General features: G+C 35.9%; 1 protein-coding gene across 3 annotated transcripts in view; it reads right to left on the reverse strand.

Moving 5' to 3' along the window:
- The window catches only part of HACE1 (HECT domain and ankyrin repeat containing E3 ubiquitin protein ligase 1), a 94,648-nt gene extending 74,351 nt beyond the window's left edge, over window positions 1–20,297 (reverse strand). For all 3 annotated transcript variants that reach the window (XM_063096419.1, XM_063096421.1, XM_063096418.1), the window contains exons 1-5: window positions 20,031–20,297; window positions 11,704–11,758; window positions 10,631–10,720; window positions 9,749–9,853; window positions 4,953–5,028 (exon numbers count right to left, since the gene is read on the reverse strand). In XM_063096419.1, coding sequence (XP_062952489.1) covers window positions 4,953–5,028; window positions 9,749–9,853; window positions 10,631–10,720; window positions 11,704–11,758; window positions 20,031–20,106 — 402 coding nt within the window. In that variant the 5' untranslated portion in view covers window positions 20,107–20,297. The remainder of the gene's footprint in view (window positions 1–4,952; window positions 5,029–9,748; window positions 9,854–10,630; window positions 10,721–11,703; window positions 11,759–20,030) is intronic.
- Between the last annotated feature and the right edge of the window lie 1,098 nt (window positions 20,298–21,395).

Genomic DNA, 21,395 nt, shown 5'->3' on the forward strand with positions numbered 1-21,395 from the left:
TTGAGAAAGATGCAAAACTAATTTCATGCAGAAAGGATAGCCTTTTCAACAAACAGTACCAGAATAATTGGATATTCATGTGCAAAAAAATTAACCTCAACCTCCCTCACATCTTACACAAATATTAACTCAAAAGAGATCATAGACTTAGATGTAAAATGTAAAACTATAAAACTTTTAGAAAAAAAAAAAAAAACAAGAGTAAATCTTCCAGATCTAGGGCTAGACAAAGAGTTCTTAAACTTGATACCAAAAAGCACAATGCTTTTGGTAAAAATTGATAAATTGGACTTCAACAAAATTAAAAACTTTTGCTCTTCAAAAGACCCTGTTAAGAGTTTGAAAAGGCAAACTAAACAGTGGGAGAAAATATTTGCAAATCACACACCTGACAAAGCACTACTATTTTGAATATATCCAGAATTCTCACAACTCAAGAGTTTTTTAAAAAATCCAATTAGAAAATAGGCAAATGACATGAATTGAACTTTCACTTCACATAAAAGGATATAACACGTCAAATAAGCCCATGAAAAGGTGGGCCAGCCCGTGGCTTACTTGGGAGAGTGTGGTGCTGATAGCACCAAGGCCACAGGTTCGGATCCCTATATAGGGATGGCTAGTTAGCTCACTTGGGAGAGTGTGGTGCTGACAGCACCAAGTCAAGGGTTAAGATCCCCTTACCGGTCATCTTTAAAAAAAAAAAAAAAAACATTACTGGCAATCAGGTAAATGCTAATTAAAACCACAATGAGATATCATTACGCACCCATCACAATGGCTAAAATAAAAAATAGCACCACCACCAAATCTGGCCAGGAAGCTGAAAAACTGGATCACTCATACATCACCAGTGGGAATGTAAAATGGCACGACAACTCTAGACAACCATCAGGCAGGGTATTTTAAAACTAAACACGAAAATATCATATAACCCAGCAACTACATTCCTGGACATTTATCCCAGAGAAATGAAAACTAATGTTCACACAAAAATTTGTATACTGGTGTTTATGTTTATAGCAGCTTTACTTCTAATAGCCCCAAACCAGAAACGACCCAGATATCATTCAACAGGCACATGATTAAACAAATGGTGGTACATCCACTCCATGGAATATCACTCGGCAATATAAAGGAACAAACTATTGATACATGCAACAACCTAGATTTAAATCTCCAAGGAATATGATGAGCAAAAAAGCCAATCCCAAAGGGTTCCATACAGTATAATTCCATTTATATAACATTCCTGAAATGACAAAATTTTAGAAACAGAGAACAGATTAATAGTTGCCAGGGGTTAGTAATGGGGTGTGAAGGAGAGAGGAAAAGGTATAGTTACAAAAGGGCAACACCAGACATCTTTGAGGTGTTGAAAATGTTCAGAATATTGACTGTGGTGGTGAATCCATCAACCTACACAGGTAATAAAGCTGTACAGAAATTAATATATATATACATACACACAAATAAAACTGGGAGAATATCAATAAGATGGACTGCATCAATGTCAATATCCTGGTTGCGATATTATACCACAGTTTTGCAAAATGTTACCACTGGGGGGAACTGGGCAAAATGTGGAAGGAATTTCTCCGTATTGTTTCATACAACTACATGTGAATCTACAATCATCTCAATTTTAAAAAATAATTATTATTATTAACTACAGGGAGAACAAAATGTGCAAGAAAGAAAAATATAGCAAATTACTTGGTTTAACTATGAAAAGTTTTTATATAATCAAAAGAATAAAAACACTGGAAAACGATCCAACTAAAATTACAAAGACTATATTGGAAGGATGTGAGGAAAATGTGGATACATGACAGAATGAGAGGAAGGTGCTGAAAAAGAGAATAACATTATTTTCTAGAAATTAACAGGTGATGCCTAAAACCAAAAAATCAGAAAGTAGCATTAGCATGTTACTCAGATATATAGAGAGAAAATTTTAAATCCATTAAAATAGCTGAGAGGAGTGCGAAGTTTAGAGGTTGGAGAGGAAGACCAAAAGACTGTGTTCTACAAGTCTTATAGAATCATTTGACTCTTAAAATATACACAGTTCATAAATAATTTTGTTAAATAAAAATTTCACTTTTAGAAATTTTCTGCTCCACCTCCCTTAAAGTTCAGGAGTGAAGGGAAGAAATTAGCAGATAAAAACTTATGCAATTGTTTTCCTTCTACTTTCACCCACTCTGGCTCAATCAGGTGCCATCACACTTCTTGTGAGGCCAAGCCTGAGAACACAAACCAGGCAGGCAGGACCAAAACTGAGAATCCAAGGGCATGCCAAGGGGTTTCCAGATCTCTGATGCAGAGATAATGTAGGAGCTCTGGGTATGGTTGGCCATAGGTATGTGATTCCAGAGAAGAGTGAGAGTCTGAAATGAGGATATGCTGACTTTAAGTCAACAAACCCTTTGCTGACAGACACTTTTCCACAAAGAGAGAATAAAGGAAATAAGATTCCAGCCAAAAAGATTCATCTCAAGGAATTATACTCTCAGAGATGTCAGAAAAAGATGCATGGGTCTTAGAAGATAATTATTTGAAATATACAGAGAAGAAATAAAATTGAAGAGTATTTTTTTTAGAGAACATCATTTGTCAAATTTATCTGATTAACAATTTGAATATTTATATAAATATTAATAAATATTAATAAATATTTTATATTTCACATACAGATAGCAATGCACAAAGTGCACAGTTGTATTGCCTTATTGCCTCCCTGAGATTAAACTCATATGATTAGTGTACAAAAATGGATAATCAAAATCAGTCAACAAAGATGACAGGGGAGCAAAGAAATGAAAAGTGACAATGCTGGAAGTAAAACTGGATGTGATTAGAAGATCTGAAAGGGTGACAGCAAAGCAAAGATAGGTCAAGAGCTAGGCCGGCATGAAGCTACAGTCCGAACCACACTGAAAAAGTCTGATGAATATAAAAAACAGGGTAAAGTTGCTTTAACATCTTTTCGTTTAAATTGCACTAGGACCAGAAAGCCACTTATGGTTGAATGGAGTGTTTATTTCTACTTTCTACTTAAGGCTATAATTAAAAACAAATCCCAATCAGTATGGCTAGCATTCAAGCCAAAGCGTTAATGTCAGTTGCTGCTAGTTACTGCACTGAAATCAAATGGTAATTATAAGGAGACTGAAAAACAACCAGTAAAAGCTGGCTTCATCGTTTCAGAAGTCAGCATGAACTGATTAATTCTAAGGTGTCTGGTGAAGCTGCAAGCTCATATAATGATGCTACTGTAAAATTTGTGCCCAAATTCCAAGAATTATAGTCAGTCCTTGCTCTGCACAGTAGTAAAAGACTACTGTGCAAAAAATCTTGCAGGATTTTGATGGAATGTTATAGAGAATATAGCTAATTGTGGGAATGTTGACACCACTGCAATTCAAGAGACAGTTTTAGATATGCAGCCAGAGGACCTTAGTGAAGGCAAATCTATAGGCATAAATGAGGAAGTGGTTGTGATGTACAGAACAAACATGTCTCAGACAAAGTGACGCCAGCAAAAAACTTCACATTAGAGGAACTCTCAAAGATATTTCATGACATTGAAAGTACAAAGGATAAAATTTTGGAAGCTGATCCAAACTTAGAAGGAGTATGACAATCAGCCAAGGCATAGAAAAGATGCTGGCTCCTTATGTAATTTAAACTACTCTTGATAAATTATTTATAAAGAAATAAAACACTATAACTTTCAACGTTAAAAAAAACTTACACGATTACACAGATTAACACTGGACATCTTATCTTGCCTAAACTAGTTAATGCCCTAAGAAAAGATCTATGTTATCTCTAAGGTTTTCATAAAACTCTTTGGCACCTACCACATCATAAGCAGTCTGCAGATATTCAGAATACAGTCTTTCCTTACAGAGTATATGGTATTATATTGCTAATATATTACAAAATCTGAATTTTCACAGGAATTGTAGATTCCATATAATAATCATGATTGAGCTTATTCTGTAATAAGCCATTCACAGAATTCTAATCTTTAAAAAGTTGATTTTTTATCCCGTCTCCCTGCCAAAAAAAATTTTAATCAAAAAGGCCTTGAAAACTGGCACGGTAAGTAAATAATCAATATTCTCCTTTATTCATAAGTTAAAAGATTCAAAATCTACAAGTACCATCAAAGAAAGGTAGAATTTAATAAAATAAAACTTAGTATCTTCTGCCACGACTTCAAAATGATTGCTCAATAGTCACATAATTCTATTTTATGTCTACTTCTATAACTAATAATGCTACATTAAATAATGACAGTTTTGGTTAAGTTTTAGGATTTCAACAATCTCTTCAGCAATATCCCATACCACTTCCCTATAGTATCTATGTGGATCAAAATACAATAATTTATTTTTGCCAAGAAAGTGATATGGCAAAATGGATAAAAATATTAGTTTAAGTAAGATTTAACAAGTCTGAAATGACATAGGCCAAACGTTAACAGTGATTGTCTCTGACTGCAGGGAAAACAGGGAGTGTTCTTTCCCTCTGTTACGTTTTCTTTTTCCTTTCTACATAGCCATCCAATTTTCCTACAATGAACCTATTAAATGTATTCAAAAGGACATAACAAAAAACAGCTCTCCTATAATAAACCCATAACACACTTTAGCAGAGATGCTTCTAATAAGGCCCATGAAAGTCAGTGACAAAAGCTACAGGAATAAGACTTCAAAATAAATGACAGCCATAAACTTAAAAAAGAAGGGAGAAACATGCTGCATCATATCTTCTCTTAATAAATGTAGCTAAAAAATATATCTAAAATAATTCTGCACCTTCTTAATTACTATAAAGAAATAACTTGCAGAAACACTTGTGCTATACCTTGCATCCGTTACATTCGATATTTTCAAAAAAGTATTTTTTAAATTGCAGAAAAAATTGATAGCACTTACTGCTGTAAGGCCTTCATTATTACAAATGTTGACATCGGCACTGTATTCTAATAATTTACTCATGCATTTCTTCTGCCTGAAAAAAAAGAAAGAGTCACAGATAACCGGTACTAGAAAAATATACAAATGACAATTATTTTACTGAAATATTATCTATAATCAACATTAGCTGATGACATCATAATATATAATATCTATATGTGCAATATCAATCTATATCTGCAATATTTAAATAAACACTATTTGAAATAAAATACAAGGGGTCTTCAAAAAGTTCATGGAAAGATTCATAACATCTTTTAATTCCATTTTTCAATGAACTTTTTGAAGTACCCTCATACAAAATTGTTTCTATGACTCCAAGACAATAACGAAATGACACAATCAGATTTCCTGTCATTGAGACAAATTCATCATTCAACCTGTAGAGGAATTTCTAGTGTTGACTAAACATAGGGAATATTAATCTTCATTAGAAATATAAGAAAATATAAGTCCAATGGAAGAGAATGGACATAGGAAAATGATGTCTACAAATGTCATATCGTACATTCTTGACTCAATAATATTTAAAATACTAAGATGAGTTATAAAAACATTATCAGAAAACCCATAAAATGCATGTCTATGTGTCAACCTTCCCACTTGATTTTTTTTTTCAATTATTTTTATTGTGGTAAAATACACAACAAAATGCACCATGTTAACCATTTTTAAGAGTGCAATTCATTGCTATTTTACTTAGCATAATATCCTCAAGGTTATTCCATATTGCTGCATATGTCAGAATCTCCTTCCTTTTTGACTGAATAATGTTCTATTGCATGTATACACCACATTTTGTTTATCCATCCATCTACTGATGGACATTTGGGTGGCTTCCACATTTTAGCTATTGTGAATAATGCTGTTATGAACACAGGTACGCAGTATTTCTTCAAGATCCTGCTTTCAATTCTTTTAGGTATATACCCAGAAGTAGAACTGCTGGGTCATATGGCAATTCTATTTTTAATTTTTTGAAGAACTGCCATATTATTTTCCACAGCAGTTTACCATTTTACATTCCCACCAATAGTGCGCATGGGTTACAATTTCTCCACATCCTCGCCATTATTGTTATTTTCTTTCTTTTTTTTTTTTTTTTGTGGTAGTAGTCATTCTAACGGGTGTGCGTTGGTATCACATTGCAGTTTTGATTTGCATTTCCCTAATTAGTGATGTTGAGAATCTTTTCATGTGCTTATTAGCCATTTGTATATCTACTTTGGAGAAATATCTGTTTAAGTCCTTTGCCCATTTCTGAATTGCCTACCCACTTCCTTTTGCTCACAATGTTTCCTCTTAGCCTGACTCATTCCCCTAATTACTACTCAATACCCATCTTAAATTACCCTTCATTAATGAAGCGTATATAAATTCCTGTGAATTACATGAAACCTCATATTCCTCTGAAGATTGACTTTCCATTGTTATCACTCATATGGCAATCAGCTGTGACAGATATACATATATGCTTTACTATCCTCAGTACTGACCTGATTAAAAAAAATATGATATAACCCATGGCATTAAGAAGTTTATGATCTAGTTGAGTAAGCAGTAATATATACATAATAGTGTGTATATAATATTATGTATAATGTACATATTACATAATATAGTATATATAATACTAATATAATATGATTATAATATACAATAATATATAGCATATGGTATATAGAGTTTATAATGTATGTATGTATACATAACTACTCAACTAGATCATAAACTTCTTCATGTCATGGATTATATATTTCTTTAATCAATTCAATACTAAGCATAGCCAAGCACATGGTACTCTCAATAAAACCTTATTAATTGATTATTAAGTCAACAGCTAAAACTCTTCTTAATTAAATAAATCTTTTAAAAGAAAAAAGAACTGGTAAATTATTTTTCTTGCTTTGACTTCTTACCTGAAGTTAAATGTCATTTAAAATCAGCATTATAATCAAAGAAATGGAAAAAAATAAAACTTTAAGTAAACTTTTAAGTTCAAACATTTAGAAAATTCCTTCATCTAACACACTGTTATGAAAACCTTAGGAAATGATTATTCAATAATAGTGGAACAATAGACCCGTTAGTCTATTAAAATACATTGCTTAAAATGTGTGTGTGTGTTTGTGTGTCTGTACCCATATGGCTAGATTTCTAAAGCCTATTCAGAAGCCTGAGGTGGACCATTGGCCCAGTGCCAAAATAAAGTTAAGTAGGAATGGACCAGGGACATAGACCCGTAAAAGTGTTTATAGCAGGGATTGTTGAAGAAGAGCTGCAATCTATAATGCACCCCCCTCCCAAAATGAATCACAAAAGGTACAGGCCACATACGAGAGAAAGATATTCTATTTTTTTTACTTCACAACCAGTATTACTAGTTTCCAGAATCTAAGTCAAAACAACCCAATAAGTGAGAGACATTTTGCTAAGAATTGATACAAAAATATTAACTAATACATGGGCTCGCCCTATATGAGTTCATAATCTAGCCCCCCCCAAAAATAACGAAAAAATCAAGTTTCAAATCTGACCAATATGCAACCTAAGGATACACAATAATTTCAAACTCTTCCCTTTTAATATTCTCATATAATCCTGAGCAATGCTGGATCTCCCCATACAAGGAAGCAACTATTTTCCTGCCCACATATTGTAACAATTATAGGAAGCTTATGGTAACACAAATGACATAGGGACCAATCATCCAAGTGCTCTGTGGAAGCTTCTGTTGGAAAGTAGGGCAATTCAATACAGCACTCGCGGTGAACAGAAAAATGATAAAGCAGGCAAATGACAAAGAGAGCTGAAGGAGCAAAACAAAAAGCTAACCCCAAACACAGATGGACCAGCAAAAGGCGCAGAATTCTCCTATGACTTCTACTTCAGTGTGGACAAATGTGAACTCATAACGAAATTATAATCAGAAACAATTTCTGAAAACATCAGCAGTTACAGGTAGTAATAAGTACTCAAGTTATTTGGCAAACATTTATTGAACAACTCTAAGCTGTACAAGGCACCCCGTTCAATAAATGACAAAAACCAAAATATTTAAGTACTGAATGTCAAAAGTAGTCTTTATAGAAACAGAAAGTCATCCAAATTAAAGAAAGGGTCATGAATTCATCTTATTCATTTTCCTCTCACTGACTTGCTATGTGAATCACGTAATATCTGCCATATTTCTTCATGTTTAAAATGTAATGGTCTTCTTCATTACTGCTGACAGAAATAGTGATCAAAACTACAGTATTTTTCTATGTGTTACTTAAAAGGCCTTTATTTCTAAAAAAACAGTACATGACAAGCCTTTTTAAAAGACCAAGAACATCCTGTCTTTCAAGTTTAAGATCTATTTCTTGGTCCTCACAATGAAGTCTTATAACTAAGTCTCCTATTATAATAACAGTAGACTTTTTATCCCTGCCCTGCTCCAATTTGTCCTTTCACTTACAGTTGTTGAGACAGAGAACTGAGAGATTTTTCTACATGGAACCTTTTCAAAGACCTTTGTGACTATCCTACCAACACTTGGGATAATGGATCTGAACATGAGATCAACTCAGCAAGGGAGTAGATACTTTTATGACACACTACAACATACCTCATGTGGCTAACTATTATGTAAAAAGAACTTTAATCAGCACATTATTACCTATTGGAAAGGTGAACAATTAAACTTACTCACGTGCTAAATCAAGAAATGGGGCAGACCAGACAGGGTCAAAAGACTGTGACTTTCCCTAGTGCAACCTAGACATCACTATGGTTCTTGTCTTTTTGGTTCTTCATTAATCCTTACATGCAAAATTTGGCATCAAATTGATAAAATGGACAATTTTAGCTCTATAAGCATCTCACTTAGGCAGCCACCTCAACTATTTAGAATCCCAGTTCAGAACAGGAAATAAAAATATTTTAAAGAGTAATCAGAAGAAGAAACACAATAGAAATGTACTTCCACAAAGAAGTTTTACAGTGTTCAAAAACAATTTATAAATGTAAGCTCCTCAATCACAGAATTAAAAACTATTTATTTTCATTTTAAACATAAATCCAACCATTTTGGTCTGATTTCTCAGTCCAACAGAATTTTAAGAGTGGAAGACAGTGGTAGAGGCAGAGATGTGACATCTGAAATTCCTGGCGGAAAAGGAGAGGGAAAAAAACATTAAAAGTATAGTGGGGCTTTAAATAGCACACAATAACATAATGATGTTCATAATGATGACCAGAAGTATCAGGAAAAATCAAAAATATATTCAATATGCCATCTTTAAGTTTTCACATTTTGAAAATACTACTTTTTTAAAAAAAATTTTCCAAGCAATTTGGAAAATAAGCCATGGAGTTAGGAATGGCAAAACAGCAGCAAAAAGGACACCAAAAATAGAGGTGAAAATTATGCTTTTCAGAATATGTCATTATAATATAAGTAATAATGAACTTCCACAAATATATTTTCAAGAAAAAAAAATCAGTGAACAATTTAATAAATTATTAAATATGACAGTTATTTAAAAATTGAATATAATGACCCAAGATATAAAGAATAAAAAGCAGACTTACCAATAATATCCTTGAGAGACAGAAAAATTATAGAAAATAAAATACAAAAATCATTTTCGTATTTTTCCCAGGGCAAATATTGAAGGGAAGAAATCATCAAATCAAAGCAGAGTGCCTTGAATACTGTTAGTCATAACTGAAAATACAACTTAAGCTACTTAAGAAAACTAAATATTTACCCATTTCTAGCTGCCAAATGAAGGGGGGTACAGCCTGAAATATCTTGATAGTTCGGATTTGCTCCTTTCTTTAACAGCAGAACCAAGCATTCCACTGATCCACAGCTAAAACAACATTAAAAGATAGTTCAGTAACATTCAATAGTCACATTTGACATAGCATAATCAAAAAACAAAAAATTGTATTAAACATGCTATTTTTAAGGTCCATATTTACCTACAGTTTGATTTAACTTCTGTCACAAATAGTAAATATCCTCTACTTTCAAGATGTTACATTCTACTATGAAAGCTATAAAGCATTTGAGAAGTCCAAACAAAGTAAAATAAAGTATTAGTTTACGAAAAAGTCACATAGTTCTCTCAAACTTTTGGCCTTCCAGAAGCCAAATTAATCATGAACAATTAATTTCAATACACCTACCTAAATCCTGAAAAGAAGACAGATGGCAATTTGTTAATTGGTTGATTACACAGTGGAAAACTAGTGATAAAAATCATTCTCCCATCTGGGTAAAAAATACAAAACTAATGATTTCATGTGCAGTTCACATATAAAATCTCATACTGATGGGATAAAAAGAAAATTTTGGTGAACACACCCTCTCTAAGCACATCCAGGAAAGACAATCCCCATGCCTAATCTACTGTGATCTGATCTAGAAGAAGCTAAGACAATAGGGACATGAGACTTGAGTCTAATCCCAAAATTAACCATTGATCTAGACAGAGAATGCATAGCACACTATGCCCTAAACAGGATAAAGAACTACTCAGCTGTCCATTCTCATCTCTCCCCATAACTACTTTGAGACAATACTAATTCAAAGCTTACTGATCCTTATTCTAGATGAGTTTAACCGAAAGTATCTTTAGTCTTACTTTGCTGCAATGTGAAGCAAGCTTCTTTTTACACGTCCAAATGCATAATTGACATCAAATTTTGAATTTGATAGTAGTTCAGAAACAGACCTATGCCAAAAAAAATTACAGAAGGAATCGATATATATAAAAGTTTTAAAAAACATAATAAATCAAGTTAACTGTTCTTTAGCAACTCACAATTAAATATTCAAGACCTTGTCCCATATCAACCAAAAAACAAAGCACTATTCTCTAAGTATAGCATGGTAGCCAGCGCAGTATCATCCAAAAACGAACTGCCTTGACCAATAAACTGGTACCGAAGGTTTCCTCATCTGTCACTCAGCCAGTGCTGTTACTTGCTCTAAGGACACCTAACAGAGTTTCAGCTCTCCATAGATTCTTGAGAAACAAAGGGAGTAAGCACGGCTGTTCCCCTTGCTGAAAGCTGGGCCTAACTATGTTAATTAATGGCCAAATAAAATCAAATAAAAACATTTTTAAATTATATCAGACAGAAAACTTAGAGCAAAAATAATTTATATTTTAAACTTGTTTCAAAATCAAGTTCCCCTTCGCTTTCTTCTCATTATACCAAACCATTCTATGGCTAAAAACAGCAGAGCTGACTGCTACAAGGGTAAAGACCTCCTCATACGGCCAGGTAACTATATATTATATATGCCCCTGTAAAAGAGTATCAACACAACATCAATAAAAAGAACATCAAAGTAATAGCTGGCACATACAGGAAATAAGTTGTCCCTTTGCCCTAACCTTTTGCTAAAAAGATAAGTAGTGGCCTCTAAAAGAAACTACCACAACTTTTCTTCCTTATGTCAGTGACCAACCAAATATTTGATTTAATATGTGATTATTCATTTAGAAAAACTCTTACCATAAAATTTGACAGCTGATATGGACCTTCAAAAATCTTGCTCCTTATTTCACAGACAGAAAATTATGACACGTTAAATAACTTGCCATGGGGCAACATCATGTCCAAACTGTTTGTATGTGTATGTGTACACACAACATTCTGAACAATTTATACTTCTCAAAAAGCATCAGTTTATGAAACAGGCACTCACCTGTGTTGATCAGCCATAACCATTGGCATTAACGTATAAACAGCAGTTTCATTATCTGAGTGGGAAAAAAAAAAGAGAAAAATAATTAATTTACCTCCTACTTTTTCCAAGGGGTGATACTTAAGATTAGAGTGTTAACTTTATATAAAAAGTAAAGAAAACAGAAGAAGGTAAGAACAGTACAGAATACCAGAGTTATTACAAAATTCGCAATAATGCAGAATTTCTCATCTCATCTATTTATCCCTTCTACATCAGCACAAAAGAGCTTAGCTTCTGGTTGTAAGAGGAAAATTGGAGACCTCATATTTTCTGTAGCTTTAACAAATGAAATTTCTTTTTCTTTCAGGGAGACATTTATGGACATCATGTTTTTTCATACATGTAGTTTAGGGAAATTTTAATTACAGATGAATATTAAAGATATATATGCTAAAATAATTTTAAAACCTTAAATATACATAATACTTGCTTTTTCCCAATATTATAAGAAATTATTTTTAGAAGCTTTTATGAAACAGCATTGAAGTCTTAATTTTGCTTATCACTTTACCATATTCACAACATTTTCTTTCATATCTTTTATAAAATAAATTCACAAAAACATGATCCAAAAGGAAATGTTAAAAATCAACATCTACGATGTCTTATCATACTTATGTACATTTTGGCTAGTGTTTTGAATTTATTTTTATAAATTACTAATAGTCATTTCTCAATTCAATGCACTTTAGAGACTTATATCTTTCAATAAATTATTTACAGAGAAGTAACCCTGACAACCCCCACTTAGCCCTTTAAAAGTTAATACTGATGCTAAAATTAATGGCTTAAAGTTTGAGTAGAAACAGTATACTTGCATACTATCAAAATATTTCCCAAAAATATTGACTAATTACAAAGAAAATATAGTAAGTTTACAGTGAAGAATCTAGCAGCCATCACTTTAATCAACTGATAAAGGGTAATATCACCAGAAATATTAATATCATGTAGTTCCTGATATGATCCACTGAGAGGGGCACATCACTTTTGTAGTATTCTTGCCAAAAATGCATAACCTCAATTTAATCATGAGAAAACATCAAACTCAAATTAAGCAGAATTCCATAAAATATCTGATCAATCCTCTTCAAAAGTATCAAGACCATTTAAACACAAGGAAAAACTAAAATACCATAAACTGGGTATCTGAGGATAATAAAAAAATATTGTTAATTGTACTGGCTCTAACAATAGTATTATGATTGTGTTTGCAAAACATAATTCATATATTTAGAAATATACACTGGAGGGAAGGAACCAACTGGCAGACTAAAGGTGCCCACAGTGCATTCCTCCCACAGAAAAAGACCAGAACAAGGAATGGACAGCAAAGTACAAAAGAGAGCATCAGTGGGAGAGCATGGGAGGTCAGCAGAAGTCTGGTGAGAATCCTGTGGAGCACGAAAACCCAGTAGGGTGACATACAGAGGAGAAAGAAACACACAGCTTCAGCTGCCATGTCTCTGACACCAAGATCTGTGCAGGAGGAATTTTTCCTCACAGTGAAAAGAACTTGCTCCACCATAAGCACTTCCTAGCAGTAATCCTCCTTTTCTTCATGTCCCAGCCCGCTGCCACGACCACCATATTCGCCATTGCCATTGTCCAGTCCCAGAGCCGATGCCCGTTTCCCCACCCTGATCTCCACTGCTCCTGCCATGCAGCTCCCACTGTAGCCCCTCCCACCACACGGCTCCTACCACTGCCACTCTTGCTGCCACTACTCCCCTCTACCAGTAAAGCAATTCATCCTGCTCCCACCATCCTACCCAGGTGCCACAAGCTCAACCTCACACAGATCCAGGTGTTTCTGTGTTTTACCAGGCAGGAAAAAAGGAGAAAGAGGTAAGTGAGTGAGGACCATGCACCTTGGGGTGGGAACTACATGTGCAGCCCACGTGTGCCTCGACCTATGGAGAGACACTCAGGGAACTACTGGTGAGTGCAGAAACTCGGGATAGCCAAATACAGTACAGAAAGAAATACCCAGCCAGCACCAATGCATTTCCCAACCAGGAGAAGCAAGGACCCAGGAGGAGCCTCTGCCTGCAGGAAAGAAGAGCCACCTTGCCCATGGTCACCCATTCAAGCTGATGAGCTTCAGTATATCCCAGTACACCTATCAGGGTCACAGGACAGTAGCTGAGGTGTCAACAAGTCTGTCCGGGACAACCACCTCAGCCAAGGACCTACAGGGTAGGCACTTCTCTCAGAACTCATGATCTCACTCACATCCTCGACAACTTAAAACAGTGTCACTCGCTTCGGTATGGAGCCACTGAGTGTCTCAGTGCCTAGGCCATGGAGGCACTCACAGACAACTCTGTCGAAAGATACAGTAATGCTGCAGGATACAAAATCAATACACAAAAATCAGTAGCATTTTTATACCCCAACATCAAACTAGAAGATAAAGAAACCAAGAAAGCAAGCCTATTTATAGTAACTACCAAAAAATAAAATACTAGGAATAAATTCAGCCAAGGAGGTAAAAGACCTCTACAATGAGAACTACAAATCACTGCTGGAAGAAATTAAAGAGGACACAAAAAGATGGAAAGACATTCCATGTTCATGGATTAGAAGAATTAACTAGTGAAAATGTCCATACTACCCAAAACATCTGCAGATTCAGTACAATCCATAGCAAAATACCAATGACTTTCTTCACAGAAATGGAAAAAAGAATCCTAACATTAATGTGGAACAAAAGACCCTGAATAGCCAAAGCAATCCTGACAAAAACAAAATAATAATAATAAAGCGGAAAGCATTACACCTCCTGACTCCAAATTATACTACAAAGCTATAGAAACCAAAATATCATGATACTGGCACAAAAATAGACACACGGACCAGTGGAACAGAATAGAGAATGCAGAAATCAACCCACATACTTACAGCCAGCTGATCTTCAACAAAGGCACCAAGACATAAACTTCAATAAACGGTGCTGGAGGACTGCCACGGGGGGTGGGGGAATGGGGGGGTGGGTCTTCAGCTGTATTATCACTAAGGTCAAAGGTTCAGATCCCCGAGCTGGCCAGCCATCAAAAAAATTAAAAAATAAGTGGTGCTGGGAAAACTGGACATCCAAATATAGAATGAAACTAGACCCATACCTCTCTCCATATACCAAAATCAACTTGAAATGGATTAAAGACTTAAATATAAGACCTGAAACTATAAAACTCCCAGAAGAAAACATAGGGGAAACACTCTAAGATGCAGGGCTGAGCAAAGACTACGAATAAGACCCCAAAAGCACAGGCAACAGAAGAAAAAATAAACAAATGGGATTATATAACACTATAAACCTTCTGCACAGCAAAGGAAACAATCAACAGAGTGAAAAGATAACCTACAAAATGGGATAAGACATTTGCAAACTATAAATCTTGCAAGGGATTAAAATCCAGAACACATGAAGAACTGAAATAACTTAACAGTAAAAACTAATCCAATTTTAAAAATGGGCAAAGGTGCTGAACAGACATCTCTCAAGGGAAGACGTACAAATGGCTAACAGGTACTTGAAAATATGCTCAACATCACTAAGCATTAGGGAAATGCAGATCAAAACCACTTTAAGATACCATCTCACCCCAGTTTCACTGACTATTATCAAAAAGAAAGAGAATAACAAATGCTGGCTAGGATGTGGAGAAAGGGGAACCCTTCTGCACTGCTGGTGGAACTGTAAATTAGTACAGCCATTATGGAAAACAGTACTGAGTTTCCTCAAACAACTACAGATAAAATCACCACATGATTCAGCAATCTAACTTGGCACATACCCAAAGGAAGAGAGGTCATCATGTGGAAGAGATACACATACTTCCATGTTTATCATGGCTCTATTAACAGTAGCCAAGTTATGGAAACAACCTAAATGCCCATCGATGGACAAATGGATAAGGAGAATGTGGTATATATACAAAATGGAATACTACTCAGCCATAAAAAAGAATGGAAATTCTGCCATTCACAGCAACATGGATGAGCTTGGAGAAAATTAACGTTAAGTGAAATAAGCCAGGCACAGAAAGAGAAATACCACATGTCCTCATTCATAAGTGAGAGGTAAAAAAAAAATAAATAAAAAGAAGGAAAGAAGGAAAGAAGGTAGGAAACAACACTCACAGCAATAGGTTGAATTTTCAAAAAGAGAGAACAGAATCGTAATTACTTTAGATGGGGAGGGAGTGGGAAGTTAGTGAGAAATTGGTTAAGGGTCACCAAGAATGATCACGTTTTTTAATGATAAATACACTAATTATCCTGATTTGATCATCACATGTTGTACACAGACCCCACAAATATGTATAACCAATTATGTTTTAATTAAAAATACATATATATAAACTGAGTGTTCAGGGCCGGCCAGTTAGCTCAGTTGGTTAGAGCACAGCCTCATAACTCCAAGGTCAAGGGTTTGGCTCCCCATACCCGCCAGCTGCCAAAAAAAAAAAAAAAAAAAAACAGACAAAACTGAGTATTCACCAGGGAAATGGAAAAAAGTCATTACCATTTCTTCAAATTTTTGTTCATTATTTCACTATTTGTGAATATATAGATGAAAAGCAATTTAGTCCTAGTCAACATTCACAAATTCAGTATGCAGATGCAACTCTTTCATTATAAAAATAAAGTAAAAATAAATCCTACTAATAACCAACGTGTTTTAAAAACCATTATCTTAAAGGTGTTGTTCTAAATACTTTAAATATATTATCTCCTTTATCTTCACAACCACTTTTTGAAGTAGGTACTATGATCCCCATTTTACAAATGAGAAAACTGAAGCACTAAGTTAAGTAACAAGATAGTGATGGCATTAAGTGGCCAATTCCAGGACCCTCACAATAATACATCTTACAGTGCACCCAGCGTACACTATTAATAATAGCCAAAAGGTTCACAATACAATACTATTCTTAACATGCGCAATACACACAATTTGTTTTATCCTCTTCTATTTCTTTCTTTCTTTTTTTTTTTTTAATGCTGACTGCAACTCAGTAATTACTAATGAGTCACCACCAGGAGTTGAAAACACTGCACAAAGCCTCCCCTAGCATGACAACATTCTTCGTATCTCATATAATACACACCCCAATAACAATATGAACTTCTAAACCATGACAATTTTAATTAAGTCACCCCACAAGAAATAGGAAATACCCTTATTTGTGAATTTAAACTCGTAAATCAAGATAGAATATAATTTTAAGTGAGTAGTAGGGAACACTATAAGGTTCACATTGGTTTTATTTATAAGGCTTTTATTTTTTTAAGTCCCATCGAACCTTATAAAAATATAGGTCACATACACTAAAAGGTTAAGAAATAAATACAACCACAACTATGGTGCTAGAAGGAAACAATCCAAGAAATACTATACTAAGAAAAGATAGATAAAATTTGTTGCCAGATGCTTCCTTCTCTACACTCATGAAGACACCTTGAGGATTAGGTAAATAATTAAAGTTTGCAGAGTGATAAGAAAAGTTTAATTTCTCACTTTATCAGATATGTTGGCCATTTTTATTAATAATTTCGGAACTCAACTACTCAAAGGAAAACCTTTATTCTTTAAATAAAGAGTTCAGATTCATTATACTACATACAATTAATTTCTCCTCAAATCATCGGATGGGAGTGATTTTTAAAAACTGATAATTATCCTAACCTTCATTCAAATATATATGCTAAAATGAACTCAAATTCTGCTATTTTATTAAACAAGCTATATTCACTGTAAATGCAGTAGTTTAAACTATTTTCTTCACATATGCAAACAACATACACTAACCTTTTAAAGTCCATCAAGAATCCATATCTCTAAAGTAATTTCTTTCCCTTCACCTCTTTTTCTCTTTCAAGAATATTCCTGTTAGCCCCAGCCTAGGATGACTCAACAACCTGCACTCCATTACTTGGTGGGAATACTAAGGCTTTCACCATCCCAAGGAAACATAAATATGTCCGCCCAGTATCCAACTCAGTATCAAATATCTGCAGTTTCAACCTATGAAACAAAGTTAATTTTAGAGAAAAAGCTGATTAAAAACTTTACAACCTTAATAATTTGTTGCATTTAGATGTTTATTGATTGCTGAATTCTAGCAAGGCAAAAAAAAATTCTGATTATTTCCTAAATTTAGAGAGATCTCAAAACTTCTGTTCAGCCCTTAAAATGCAAGCACAACAATGTGGATTTTTATAATTAGAATGTATATGTGCGATATATTTAAAAGAGCCAAGCTCAGAGAATTCAACAAGATTCATCAAAACTTAGGCACAAAGATAAATTAAATTCAAGGAACAAAATGAACAAATTCATTATAATCAAAGAAAAACAAATGTAAACACGATGCCATTTCTGCCAAGCAAAATAAGAAAAAGTTTTATTTTTAATTGTAATACTCTAAGCACTCAGACTACTGCTGGAAATTTCCAAGGTGTAAATTGAGAAACTGTTACCTAGAGCCTTAAAAATGTTCATATAATTAGATCCTATTGTTCTTTTACAAATTAACCCTCAGGAAATATTTAGACAGGCACACTAACTCTTAAGTACAAAGCTGGTCCTCATAAAATCAGTCATAAAAACAAAAATTAGATTCAACATTCATTACATGCATCCTATGAAATCCTTCAATAAGCATATTTAAGGGTATAAAAAACGTTTGTGATGTTTTCTAAAAACAAACAAAAAAAGAGACTATATGCAGTATGATCATAATTTGTTAGAAAAAGAGAAAGCAATAACAATGTAAGGAAATAAAGAAAATGCTAGGTGTACTAGGTGATGAAATGACAAATTTCTTATTCTAATTTCCCTTGTTTTCCAAATTTCCTACAATGAAAATATATTTCTTTTTAAACCAGGAAATATTATAAAAGTCTTTTAACTCACATTAATGTAAAAATATTGGGATTCAAACTAGGCCATATAAATAGCGATGTCAATGAAACTGTATACTCAATTTTCATCAACCTGTACCAATAATGTGACTATGGAAAATAAACGAGTGAGAGCAGCACTTAAGAAATGGACTCAAGGGTGGAAGTTGGAAAAAAATAAAGAAAAAGTTGAGGCTAGTTATTAAAATCAGGATTATCTTAAAGTATTAAAATCAATTACTTCATTCTAGCAAGGTCCCAAACACAAAATTATTTTTGAAAAACAGTCACCACAGATCTTCCCTATTCTAAATCCTAAACAGAGAAAGAAATGAGGGATTGGGGACTTTGGGGATAATTTTCCTGTTATCCCCAAAGTCCCCAATCCCTCATTTCTCTCTCCAAAGGCCTCCTTCCCTAACACAAAAACCCCAGCCCCAGCAGCAATTCAAAGAAAGTTTTGAAAAATGAAATAAGATAAACTACTACAATGGGGAAAAAAAAAAAAAGCAATTCACCATCCGTAACCCCCTCCTAGCCCTTGTCTCACCATCCGTAACCCCCTCCTAGCCCTTGTCTCACTTGATCATAAAGAGTCAAAAGCCTCATAGAGGCAGCAATGCCATCTCCCATTATCACTAAAGTCCGAATTCATGAAGCCGCAAACAAAACATTTTTCTTGCTTCTTTTAATACCAGAGTTTCACCTGTCCTGAAGGAACCCTAGCACACCGAACTAAAAGCCCTGAACTACAGGGACCATGCCTTACCCCTCTTCTCTTCGTAGATGCGCCCCGCCTAGTCCCAACTAGCCCACTCAATACAAATCTGAGGAATAAATGAAGAATGAAGACAGGCATGCATATTTTGGAGCATATACGTTTACACACACACAGTACTTTAAGGTTACCTGTTTGATAACCTTTTGTTTGAGGTCAAAACACAACAGTGCCCTACATTTAATAAAATAAAATAAGCCCGTTTAACACCACCACCCCACCCCACCCGCAGCTTAAAGTAAATATTTGGAGCTTCTCTCTATCCCCAATAAGCAGACTGTAAAATAGCCCGCAACTGTTTTCTGAATCCGGATCTTCGCCATCCGGATGATATTTCTGCCCCTCGGCCAAAACCCCAATCGATAGTCGGGAGAGACCTCTGTCCTGCTTCTGCCTGCAGCTGGGCCCGCACTGACCCACCCTCTCCCACAAATTCCCACCTGCCGGGGTGGGAACGGTGGGCCAGGGGACGCCGGGGGGCCGAGTCCGCCCCTCCCAGCTCAGGAAAGTACAGGTGGGTGTTTTCTAAGCTTTAAGTTAGTTCCCCCCACACACACATCCCCGGCCGCCCCCGGCCGCCCCGGGCCCCGCTCACCCTCGGGCAACTCCACGGTGCGCGCGCGGCGCAGCGAGCGCGTCAGGCGGTTGAGCTGCTCCATCGCTCTCTCCATCCTCGGCTCGCCCTCCGCGCTCCCCCTGCCGCGCCAGCGGCCTCCGCGCCCAGCGCCCTACATCCCGCCCCGGGCCTGTCCAGCGGGCGGAGGAGCGGGATCGCCCCGGCCAGCGCCCAGGGCTGTAGGGCTACGAGGGCTCTGAGGACTGCTCAAGGCCGCGTCCTCCGTCCGGGGCCGACGCGGCTGTCCGACCCACCACCCAGCGAGTCCCCGCCGCCGTCTCCCCTCGCCCCTCCGCTCGCGCCTTTCCTGCTGCCGCCGAAGCTTCCCTCCTGGGCTCGCACAGCCTTCTGGGAACTGTAGTTCGGAGCTGGCGGAGCCGCGCGCCGGGGGCGGAGCGACTCTGGGTGTGCTGGGGTCCCTGCGCCCCCGCCACGCTGACGCCCAAATCTGGCTATGTGGGCAGGAAGCAACGGGAGGGCTGCGCCTACCCCCAAACCCCTAGAGAGACTTCCGGGTGTTCTCACGCACCTCTCCTACCCTCCAAAGTTGTACAAGAGCGGCTTCCTTGAATTCTGTCACTCTCCTATAAGGCAAATTGGGGATTTGCACAATTTTTCTTAAAATAAATCCATCTCCATCATTCTAATATTGGTACATCTGTTTTCCGTGAGCTGCTTAAATATCGTATTTTAACATGTCAAATGTGAAAAGTAATAAAATCAATCAAATGCAAAAACAAAGTATGCTTTTTCCTTCATTGTAAGTAACTAAACAATAGCTTAATTAGTTGTCTCTCCCTCTTGGTGACTTCATGAGGGCAAGCACAACGTTTTCTCTTGTGCCTTGTATTTCTGTACTTAACGACGGCACCTGGTATAAAGTTGAAACTTTGGAGAAGATAGGACTGATGACTGCCTGAAAAAAATTCGTTTGTTTACTTGATACAATGCTAAAGTCTCATAGGAAATTTAAATTTTTCCCCTGAAGATTCGCTAATTTGAGTCTATAAAACAAACTAATAATAGACACATTAGCAGGAAAAAAAGCAGAACAAATTTTATTATCTGCACACCTGTGCTGGGGAGTCATACAAAGTATGAAAACTCAAAGAAAAGGCCGGATGACTGAGGTATAATCATCCTGAGGTTACACAAAGAGTCGGGGCTTGGAGCAAGGCAAGACAGGTTATGTGAGGGAGAAGGGAGACCTCCATAATCTTCACCTAACCAGTTGGTTTAGATGAGACTCAACCAGTCTGGCAACATGGTGGGAGAGGCCAAAGCTTCAAAGGAATGTCAAATGCTATGGGCCAATCTACCCTATGCCCAACCCTTTGCAACCTG

This window comes from Cynocephalus volans, chromosome 5, assembly GCF_027409185.1.
Source record: "Cynocephalus volans isolate mCynVol1 chromosome 5, mCynVol1.pri, whole genome shotgun sequence".
NCBI lineage: Eukaryota > Metazoa > Chordata > Mammalia > Dermoptera > Cynocephalidae > Cynocephalus > Cynocephalus volans.